Source organism: Stegostoma tigrinum, chromosome 3, assembly GCF_030684315.1.
Source record: "Stegostoma tigrinum isolate sSteTig4 chromosome 3, sSteTig4.hap1, whole genome shotgun sequence".
Classification (NCBI taxonomy): Eukaryota; Metazoa; Chordata; class Chondrichthyes; order Orectolobiformes; family Stegostomatidae; genus Stegostoma; species Stegostoma tigrinum.
Window position 1 is genome coordinate 42,701,384 of NC_081356.1, and position 12,009 is coordinate 42,713,392.

At 40.4% G+C, this 12,009-nt stretch overlaps 1 protein-coding gene across 49 annotated transcripts in view; it reads right to left on the minus strand.

Moving 5' to 3' along the window:
• LOC125450923 (receptor-type tyrosine-protein phosphatase delta) overlaps positions 1-12,009 on the minus strand; it is a 2,532,553-nt gene that overhangs the window by 47,247 nt on the left and 2,473,297 nt on the right. For all 49 annotated transcript variants that reach the window (XM_059644541.1, XM_059644540.1, XM_048527343.2 and 46 more), the window contains one exon: positions 1,805-1,980. In XM_059644541.1, coding sequence (XP_059500524.1) covers positions 1,805-1,980 — 176 coding nt within the window. The remainder of the gene's footprint in view (positions 1-1,804; positions 1,981-12,009) is intronic.

A 12,009-nucleotide genomic window follows, 5' to 3' on the forward strand; every position in this document is an offset into this window, starting at 1 on the left:
CAGAGCATCACACTGCCCTCACCATAATATGTTTGGTGTGGGCAGAAAGGTGAGAGAGGGGAGCCTGCAGTGTTAACACGAGTGAGAAAGAAAAAGTGTGAGGCTTTGACATCAAAGCCCCCATCCAATACCAAGACGATAGTTTGCCTTTGAAACTACCAGCCTAGCATCCAAACACTGTCTCATTCCTGAAAGTGTTTGATCCCTTTCTGTTCAGAAACGTTGAGAGTGATCTGAGCCTAATACCATCAATGCTCTTTGTAGCTTTACTGTTGGTCCTGGCAATCCTGCTACCAAGTGGTGAGATTATCAGAGCCATGACTGGCAGTTGTCAAGGATTGGACTTTTACTCTCTCTGCTCCTTCAGGTCTCCCACTGCATGTTTTCATTAGTAAGCAGTCTTTTTGTATTTCGCATGGTTTGCAACTTAATTTTTCTAACAGAGGGGTTGGTTGCGAGGGCTATGGGGTGGGAGTAGCAAGATGCACATTTGCTGCCTCATAAAATTCACCCCTCTGACTGATAATACGAACATCAGTACAATAATAGTTTATCTGATTTGCAGAGATAGTGGGAACTGCAGCTGGAGAATCCGAGATAACAAAGTGTGGAGCTGGATGAACACAGCAGGTCAAGTAGCATCTTAGGAGCACAAAAGCTGACATTTCGGGCCTAGACCCTTCATCAGACCCTTTTTTTGATGAGGGGTCTAGGCCCGAAACACCAGCTTTTGAGCTCCTAAGATGCTGCTTGGTCTGCTGTGTTCATCCAGCTCCACACTTTGTTACCTGATTTGCATTTGGATTAAGAAGCTGAACAGCTTTTACAGAGGCAGCCGGGTTGTTTCGCAATCTGTACGTCCATACCACTGTAATAAAGATTTGTGGCACAGGAGGAAAGCAGACGTATCAACACTTGGAATGCTGCCTAGCCTACTGCAGCTCTTCAACTGACATTTGTGTGAATAATTAACATGGTCTTACTCATAGGAAAGGAATAAAGCTGAAAACTATAAATTGTTGCATTCCTGAAATACGTTGAAACACTGCACAATATTAAAACTAAAAGAGAGATGCTGATTCAGTTCTCATACAGCCAGTAAAGTCAAGTGAAAAAAAGAGAATGAAGCTGACAGAAGTCAGAGTTGCAAAATATTTCACCTTGGACAAGAAACACTTAGCAGAGACACAATCATGGACAGTGAGGAGGGGAGGGAGGAAAAAATAATTATTTTGAGGAAATGACACTGGATATATTGAAAAGAAGCTCAACAGACAGTGAAAATCAGCTCAGAGATGATGGGCATGTGGAGAGAGAGATCAAAACAGAGACTGGGTTCAAGCACAAGAGTTAAATAGACTCAGTATAGAACCTTAGGAAATATAATTTCCCCACCCATTCCTGCAATGAACATTTGATACCATCCGGGAAAAGACTCTCTCAGCCCACCATAAAATAGTATCAAAAACAGATTTCAATGATCACTGTTATTCACATCAAAAGCTAATGCATCTCTGTTTAAGACTGCTGGTTTACATTTAGGTTAAACTAAGATACAAAGTGTTCTGGCTAATCCAAACAGCCGATCCTAAATACATCGAATATTATTACTTGTGTTAGTGCTGAGATAGATATGGTTTACAATGCAGCCTGGTACACAAATAATAAGACAATAATTGCTCAAATATACATGGATAAAACTAATATGATATGCAGGTTCAACAATAATATCATTTTCCATGTAATATTAATAGCACACGTCATTATTTCTCTTAGTGTCTGACATCACGTATTAAATATTTACCCTCGATCTTTCTTCTAGTTTAGTCATCATCACAACAATTGCACTTCGCTGCTCCCAAATCATCCTCCAAAAATCTCCAAATGTCTCAGGCAGAGGACCCTGTGTTGCAATGTAGGCATTCTGTTTTCTATAGCCATCAATATAATTGGAATTGGAGTAATCACTTCCTGGTATGCCTACAAAAGAAGCAAGGAATTGATGTAATAAGTCACAAAATTTCAGCAAAAACACATTTTGTTTAATTTGGCTCCTGGAGTCAATATTGCCATAAGAAAATAGAGCATTCAAAAGACAACAGCTCTTGTTAAACTAATGTATTTATAATGTAAGTGAGCATGTGAAAATTCAGCAGCCTATCTTTCAAAATAATAAATATTTGAAACATTTGGAGTCTTTTTAAATGTTTTCTTAATCTGAAGGAAAGATAGATGGAGGGACATAAACTCTACTCAACAGACCTACATTATACTTCAACAATCTGCAGCACCTGCAAAAACGCACATTCTCAGTGAGAATCATTTGCTAAACAGTTCACAAAGGGTATCACTCTCTGATATACCCATTTTATTAGATAAGTGACTTCTGTTTCTGCAAAGGAAGCACTAATGTATTATCTCCCTCTGCAGAAATTTCCCATTCATCCTTACAATGATGGGTGCTCATTTTTAGTTGGAAGTACTTTAGTTGGAAACAACAATCAAATGCTGCCTATACTATCAAATATTGACACTTCACCACAAAGGGTGATCAGTTATTATTTTCAAAAATGTATGAACCAAGTCTCAATTCGCTTTAGTCACTGCTTGAAAGCGTGTACCATTAGTAGCACAGGCCATATGTAAATTATGCCAAGAGTTAATGTGATGTGAATTTTTTTGGAGGCGGTGCTGTAAGGAAAATGAATTTTAGCCCTCAAACCCTTTCAAATGTGTAGTCAGCTTTACCTCAACCTGGTCAAGAACTGAGCCAACACACATTTTTATTGAAACTGCAGATTTGGCTAATCTAAAACAAACCTTTGTGATAAGGCTTTTTTTTTAAAAAAACAGCTGTCTGCTCCATTATGAGAGATTCTTGGCTCAAAGGAGAAGGATTGTATGGCAAGACAAAAAAATTGACCTGTCTCATTCTCAATTGGTTTTGCTTCTTTACATCAACTCCCTCGCTGGCAGCGAGTTTGTGCAAAGGCAGCCAATGTCTGTTTTATTTGGCACAAAAAGAACTTTTGCTGCTGTACCAAGCTACAGATGCTGCCCATGTTTTCTGCAGATAAGCCCCATCCACATCTAGACACATTACTTTGAGTATCGTGACAGGAATAGATAAATCAAACAGCATATATTTTTCTATGCTTTTTAATCATCAGGCACATTTTTGAAAGCCAATTTCATAGATTCAATCACTGAAATTGTCCAGCAAATGGGAGTTATGGAATACATTACAGGAGAGATTGCAGGTTGTCAAGATTCTATGGATGGTTGAAGTTCTCATATTGTAAGCCTGCGGATGATTTTAACATTGACATTCACTGCTTTAAAATAAAAGACTCGATGCCTTCCCTTTGCAAAATTCTCGCAGGCATTAAAACCAACGTGCGAACCAATCTTATAAGTTACATGCAGGGAAGAGACACCATGTGTGACAATTTCCTCTTGACTTGATAGAGCTCAGTCCAAAGTGAGTGCCGTGCCAGAGTCTCCAAACAGCCTGATGACAATTGCCACCTCAAAGTGTGCAGGAAGCGACCAACTCTTTTTAAATCAGGAATTAGTGGGGATAAAAACCCAACTTATTGTAATTAGCCTCTTAAAAATGTTGACAAGAACCTGAAAGGTGGCAGAAGACTAGGCAAACCTATATGCTAAGCTGCACCTGTGTATTGAAGAATGACCCCTCACTGCCTTCAAATTTTATCCCTACAGTTCCGGTTTGTCATCATATAGATCACAAGGAGAGCCTGCATTCATGCAACATAGCAAAACTGCTTTATGATTTATATTTATATACATGAATGGCCATAGGAACAAAAGGGTGACTGAAGATAGCCTTTCATTAATACAATGCTCCTTTAAAGAATAGGCAATCTATTTAAAGTTAACGCAAAATTCAGTTGAGTGCAAGGCCACCAACATCATTCTGCTAACCTGATAACTGCCTGGATAAGCACAAATGTTTTGTAATTACATTTCTTATACCTGATAAGGTGTCCCAAATTCTACTTGACCAGCAAATATCCAAAGTACCATGATGAGTACAACACTGAGCGTCATTTTGGCATTTGCATTTAGGATGTAAGCTTGACTGGGTTTGATGCCCATCTTTGATACAATAAGAAGAGACAGAACCTTCATATGTTCCTTGTTTTGGTCCACTGCTAAAGGAGTTTGGAACTATACCTCAGCAGTATTGCAGCACCGCAGCTGTGAGAAGCACAGGGCTATTAGAAACTCCAAGTGAGTTGAAATTAGCATGAAGTTTTCTTTGTAGTTCTGCACTGAGGAGGCTATGTCACAACACACAAGCACCCAGTTAGCTAGATTCAATGTCAGGAATTCAGTGTCACAGGACAGAATTTAATGTATGCATTGTACATGTGACGGGTGGGGACTGCCACTGCCCCAATTAAATCAATAGTGGGAAGGCTCCTGAATGACTTTTCCACCCTGTCATTGATTATCCTCGAGTGGGCCATCCCGCCTTGCTGCTGAAGCCCCCCAACAACACACCTTTACTTCCCTAACCCTTCTCCGTTCCTCACTACCTACATTTTGCGTCCACAGACAATCAGCACCCTTGGGGAGGGACTGCAGCACCAGCAATAACCACTGCATCCCTCATGGCAATGAACCTCCAATTGACCAGTAGCCCTTTGCAAGGCCAACTTTGTCCCTGTCCACCATAATCCTGGGTAAGGCCCACTGTTGCTGGGTAAGGCTGATGGCCAACTTCATTCAATGGGCATTCCCAAATAGAGGAACTGGGCTTTCATCGTGGAAGACCCCATCATCTCCTTCATAGACTTCTCCCTTGGGGTCTCACTGTACTTACTCTGATATTTTAAAACTCCTTAGATTGTGGGCAAGTTCCACATGATTAGAAAATGGTCAGAAATGATGAAGACAAAAAGCAGGAAATTACAGGCCTGTTAATCTAACATCTGTCATTGTGAAAATATCAGAATCTATTATGAAGGATATAGTAGGGCACTTTGAAAATCTGAACTCAGGCAACATAGCTTTGTGAAAGAGAAATCATGATTAACTAATTACTTAACAGTTATTTAAGGGGGTAGCAGCAACATGAATTAAGGGGAACCTGTAGAAGTGTTGCCCTGGGATTTCGAAAAGGTCATTTGATTAAAGTGCCACATCAAAGGTTACTTTACAAAATAGGAGCCTGAGGTATACTGGGTACAAATTAACACAGTAACAGGAGTGATCAACTCCTGGAAGCAAAGTGTGGGGACAAATGGGTCTTTTTCAAGTTGACGCTCTGTCATGAGTGGACTGCCACAGGAATCAGTGTTTGGGGTCTCAACTATTTACAATCTATATCAATACATTGGATGGGTCGTGGGGTGGGGGGGAGGAGGTGTTGATGGCAGGGTGAGAACATGTGCTTCCCAAATTTGCAGATGACTCTAAGACAATTTGGGAAATAGGTTGTGAAGTGACATAAGGAGCCTGCAATAGGGCATGGACAGGATAAGTGTGTGGGGGAGAAAAATAAATGTAAGATAGACCATAATTTGGGAAAATGTGAACTTTTACACTTTGGTAGAAAGAAAATGAAAACAGCATACCATTTAATTGGAGAGCATGTGCAGAACTGTTATAGAAGGATCGAGGTGTCCTGATACACAGATCACATATTATTAGTCTATAGGTACAGCAATGGATGAGAAAGGCAAATGGGATTATGCGAGAGGACTGGAGTATAATAGTAGAGAACGTTTGTTTGCATTGTGCAGGGCATAGCACAGAGTATTAGAGTAAATACTACAATTAGGGGTTACGGCTTCAAAATATAGGGTCTCCAAATTTAAGACTGAGGTAAAGAAAAGGTCTTTCTGTCAGAAAGTCATTCGTATGTTGAATTCTCTGCCCCAGACAGCAACGAAGGTAAGTTTGATGAACAGTTTTAAAGCAGAAGTAGATTGATTCTTGAATAACAAAGGAGTCAGAAATTATAGAAGGCAGGCAGCGAAGAAGTAGTGAGGCCAGAAGCTGATTTATGTCAAAAGTAGTCCAAGATGTCACCCTGAAGAAAAATAATTTGGAGAGAAAGATTTAGGTAAATTCATACAAAGAAAACAAACATGCCAAAAACATGCAATTTCAAATAAAACTGTTGGACTGAAACTTGGTATTGTGTGACTTCTGACTTTGTCCACTCCAGTTCATCACCGGCACCTCCACATCACGATTATAGTACTAAGAAATTTAAATCAAGATAATTGCTAAGAATTGCTTGTTTGATACCAGACTCTACCCTCCACAAAACAAGACTGACGTGCATCAGACTTTGATTTTGGTCATACGAATCCGAGCTAGCTCATCACAGCACTCTTGCCATGAAACCTCAAGATTGTGGGTTCAAGTGCCATTCCACAGGAGTCATAGTCAAACAACACAGAAACAGACTCATTGGTCCAACTTGACCACACCAATGAAATTTCCTCAACTAAATTGGATCCATTCGCCTGCGATTGTCCCATATCTGTCTGAATCTTTCCTGTTCATGTACCAGTCCAAACATCATTTAAATGTTGTAACCGTATCTGCATGTAACACTTCCTCAAGCATTTTATACATATCAGACTTACCGTCTGTGTCAAAAGGTTGCCTTGAGAACCTTTTAACTCTTACTCCTCTAACCTTAAAAATATGCCCCCTTGGTTTGAACTACCCCACCCAAGGGAAAAGACCTTTGCCATTTACCCTCCCTATGCCCCCTCTGTAAGGTCACCCCTCAACTTCCTACCCCCACCCCTGTGAAAAAATCCCAGCCTCTCGAGGCCCTCCCTATAACTCAAACCCTCCATTCTTGGCAACATCCTGGTAAATCTTTTCTGAATCCTCTCCAATTTAATAAAATCCTGTGTCAATGGTGCCTTTTCCAGTTCCTGACATTTGCATTTTGTCACATTTTTTGACTTAAAACTGTGGAATGTTCAGTAAAGCTGCAATCAACTCTCAAACTTTGCCAGGGGCACCCAATCTACGACTTATACTCAATGGCTCACGAATATATACTGTATGCCCAGCTTTGAGTCAATATAGACATATAGTCAGCCAGATCAGTTTTTTCCTTCTAGTACAGCAGCTGGTCACTTGAATGAGGTCCACCCTAACAGAATACTTTCCAGTTTTTGAAGCATTTTGAATTTGATGTTACAGGAACACAGAACTCACTATCTGAGAGTGACACCAGAGCACTTTGGTCTGAACTAAATCACTGTCAAGAGCATGCCCACCTGATATGGATCCTGCTCAGTAAAAGATACATGTTGGCACCTTTTGGAAATCCCAGCATGCTTATTATATAATAACTACCAAGCAATTTTAATCAATTAGCCAATGTCTCAAATCTCTCAAATAAAAGTCCCAGGTCTGAGGCTTTGGAAGGTACCAATTTATTTGCCTTAATACTTTTCCAGGAAAAGTTCACTCACTTCCTTGCAATTCCACATGAAGGCTGATAACATTTTCTGCATCGCTTCTCTATTTTTAGCCTTTTCAATTGCTTACCTCAAAACTTTACCAGGAGAAGTTAGAGAGATTAAAACCTACTTTAACTCCTAGTTGATTACAGACTCTCTCTCGTAATCACTCATACTGACAATCCAATTGCTCACGCTGATCTCTCCTGAACTATCTTTCATCTTCACCTCACCTCCAAACACCTCATTACTCCACTACTCTGCCTGAAGCATGATCTTTCTTTCACCATTTCCCCAGATACTCAACCTACTCCCGATCGCTCACCCTCACCATGAAAACACACATCTTCCAATCTACCCTGTCACCCAGTACCTGCCATTCCACACTGAAGGCGGTTAACCTTTCAATTATCTCGTCTTTACTTCTGGTTCATCAAAATTATCTGCCAGCTTCTCTTTGACAGTACCTGTTGGCAGCTTCTTTGTGAAGGCAAATGCAAATAATTCAGTACCTCAGCCATACCTCTACCTCCACAGGATGATTCCATTTTTTTGGTTCCCAGTGTAAAAACTGGATCTTTTTATTTTTCTGGACATTTGATTGTGGACAGAAATGGGAAGAAAACTGGTTTAAAAGACAAGAACTGTTGAGGGATAACAGTACTTTTCCAAAAATAAATTACCTGACATTCATTGGAAGTGCTGTTTACACAGCAACTGTTCAAGCAGTGAGGAAGGTGGGAGGGAGGTGGGAGCTAGGGGTGTGTGAAGAAATGGAGATTTAAGCGGCAACAAGTAGTTGATTGGTCAGTGATTTGGCGACCAATTATTGATGACAAAAACTTCCTACCTGCCAACAGCTGTGTGATTGACACCAAGGGAGCTGAACAGTTTGAGCGTGTGAATGCTTGGGCGAGAAACCATTGGACCTCTGGAAGTGAAGAAACTGCTTTTGCACTGTGATTAAAAAAAACCAAGCCTGATGGCAACCTAATTTATTCTCCTCTACTGTTGTTGCAAGTTGTAACTTATTAATTGAGTTAGGGAACTTTATACATCTGAAATAGTCACCCTGCACCTTCTGCAAACAAGCAAATGGAGAAAGGAGATCAAGAAGCAGCATTTTGTTCATCAAAATGTTCAAGTCAGCAAACCTTATGGACAGGGATCAGTAAATTGCCTTTCCTGTCTTTCTTTCCACTCATTACACCATGTTTTCTGCACCTTTCTGTATGTGTGTATTGTGGGGAGTTTTATAAATTATTTAGAGTTTTAACTGTTAGAATTATGTGTTGCCAGTTCATAATTGTTTATCTGAATTTAGAATATATTTATTTTCAATAAACAATCATGCTTACTAAGTGCAAAAAGCTGGTCTGTGCTTTCTGTTTCTCTAAAAGGCATTTTTTGGGATATTCTACACACTTTTAAAATCAAACTTCTGTGATGACTCTGGGACTAGTGGGATTTGATTTCGAGCATACTACCCAATGATGCATAATTCTTGTTGGCTCCATCTGTCCTTTAGTACTTTTATACATTTTAAGAAGGTTTAAAAAAAGATTTCCATGTTTTATCTTACGTAACCCAGTCATCTATTCTTAAATACTTTTTGCTTGATCTATTCCCTTGTAAGAACTTTTTGTACTGTTGTAGAATCCTGAAGTGCAGATGCAACATTCTTGTTTTCCAGATACTCATCAGAATTGAGACAAAGAAATGAAACCTTGCATTTATATAGGACCTGGGGCTGTTCCTCACACCCACGACAATTAAGTGTTTTTTGAAGTGTAACAGAGTACTGTTTGTGATGTTGGGAAAATTAATTTTCATTCATGCATGTCAAGTACTCATAACCAGATAGATAATTTGTTTTGGTAACAGTGTTCAAAGGGTGCATGTTGGTTGAGACACTGAGAGAAAAATAATCTTTCAGTCAGATGGATGCATCCAAAATTTCTGAGCAAACTAAAGTTGACAATCTAGTCACAAATTTCCAATCCTTAGACCGAGAAATGGTGCCAGGGAACTGAAGGGTTGAAACTTAACACCGTTTTAAAAAAAGGCAATGATGATAAACCAAGGATTAAAGGCAAGTTCCCTTCATGTCCATGGCAGGGAAACTTTTAGGAATCTATCTATTGTCATTTGTAAAAATATCAGTAACATCAATGAAAGGCAGCATGGATATGTTCAAAAGAAGTTTGTTCGGCTAATTTAAAAGAAGTCCTTGGACAGAGTTAACTAGGTGTACAGCTGCATGAACACAGCAGGCCAAGCAGCATCGTAGCAGCAGGAAAGCTGATGTTTCCGGCCTAGACCCTTTTTCAAAAACCCAATTCTGAAGAAGGGTCTAGTCCTGACATGTCAGCTTTCCTGCTCCTCTGATGCAGCTTGGCCTGCTGTGTTCATCCAGCTCTACACCTTGTTATCTCAGATTCTCCAGCATCTGAAGTTCCTACTATCCTTGGATAGAGTAACGTACAGGTTTCTTTAAAGTAGTGTGGACCATCGGTATCTGAACTTCTAAAGCCATTTGAGAAATAAATCACACAGTTTACATTGGGACTAAACAGACAGGCACAGTGTGGATATGAAATTAACAAAGAAACAAAGCAGAGGATAGTGGTAGATGGTTACCCTTAGAGTGGAACAAAGTACATTGTGGTGTCACTCCAGAATCAGTCCAGAAACAATGTTTTTTTGATAGAGTTTAAAGAACATGAGTTGATTGTACAAAGCAAAGTTTACCAAGGATGGAAGACTTGAAAAAGTAGTCAATGGTGAAGAGGACAGAGACAGATTTCAGGAGGACACAGGCTGGTAACTGGAAAGAAATATTACAGGTAGAATTCAAAGCAGAAAGTGCAAAGTAATGCAATGCAGACAGAAAGGCGATGGATGTGTGTGTGTGTCTTGTATCTGTAAAGCGGAGCACAAAGATCTGTGGCTGGACATTATCTACCCCCATTTAGCAAAAATGCCCAGGCCACCACTTCTTCCTCCCACCCCAAGCTCAGTCACAATGCCAAGTTTAATGGCCCATCCAGTGTATGCAAATAAATGATAAAGGGTCAACTAAACTAGTGTGTATAGTCAAATAAAGGGGGGAAAGGAAGGGAGAGGGAGCAGGTCATTGGGGGAATGGGGTCCTAGGTGTATTGAGGACAACCCCTCCATCACAATGCCACTCCACCCTTTCTTCTCTATGACCTGCTTGACAGGCCAGACCCAATCCTTTCCCCTGGGCTCTGATGTCTCTTCTTTGAAAACCCCAGGAGATGCCTTCTTGGGGCAGCCTAGGTTCCTCCTAAAGCTTCTTCCTGCACTACTGGTGGTACCCAAAACTGAGCACAATTGCTAATGGAAGTCATGCTCTAGCCAACAGCGGGGCATCCTCCAATTTACTGCAATGTATTATGGTTGAGATGGCTTCTAACGAACAAAGCAACATTCCTTCTGGGGTGCAGCAAAAAGTTGGATAAATCTTGAAAAAATTACGATGTAAGCTTATCAGCAGCATGTTACCTTTACTGGGTCAAGGTGTAGAAGAGATTGGATGAAGGATTTCGCTAACTGGGAGAGAGTTAAGATTATTCTGATCACATCAGGGATGGTTTCAGAGAGAATTTTAATTAGGCAACGGGCCAGAAGTGAAATGAAGAGAATACATTTTTAAAATAAAGAGTTACATTCGTCCAAAATTCACTCCCTCAAAATTTGGGCCGTCGTGTACATCCTACCCTCCCGTCAAGGCCACAGTTATTCGGACAGTTCCCTAAGTGGACAAAATGTTTACGTACAAGTTGCTTTTGATGTCAGTTTGAAATCATCTATTTCGACCTAACAACTCAGAGGTAGACATTGCCTATAGCGACTTCAACAAAGCATCTGACAAGGTTTCACACAGTTTACCAATTCGTAAGGTTAGATAACAAGGGATTTGGAGTAGCCAGCCAATTGGATACAAAATTGGCTTAAAGGTAGGAGAGAGAGGGTGATGGTAGAGGGTTGTTTTTCAGACTGGAGGCCTGTAGCCAACCTGTGACCCCCACAGGCATTGATGCTAGGTCCACTGCTTTTTGTTATTTATATAAATTATTTGCGTGTGAATATGAGAAGTAAGTTTGCAGATGACACCAAAATAGGTGGTGTAATGGACAGTGAAGAAGATTATCTCAGAGCACAATGCGACCTTGGTCAGATGGGCCAATGGGCTGAGGAGAGGCAGACTGAGTTCAGTTTAGATAAATGTGAGGTGTTACATTTTGGTAAGGCAAACTAGAGCAGGATTTATATAGCTGGTGGTAGGGCCTAGGGGTGCATTGCTGAGCAAAGAAACCTGGAGGTGTAGATGCATAGCTCCTTCAAAGTAGAGTTGCAGGTAAACAGGGTGGGGAAGGTAGTGTTCAGCACGCTTGTCTTCATTCGTCAGAACATTGAGTATAGGACGTTGGATTTCATGTGGCGATTGTACAGGACATTGGTGAAGCCATTTTTAGAATACTGCATACAATTCTGGTTACCATTCTATCGGATGGAG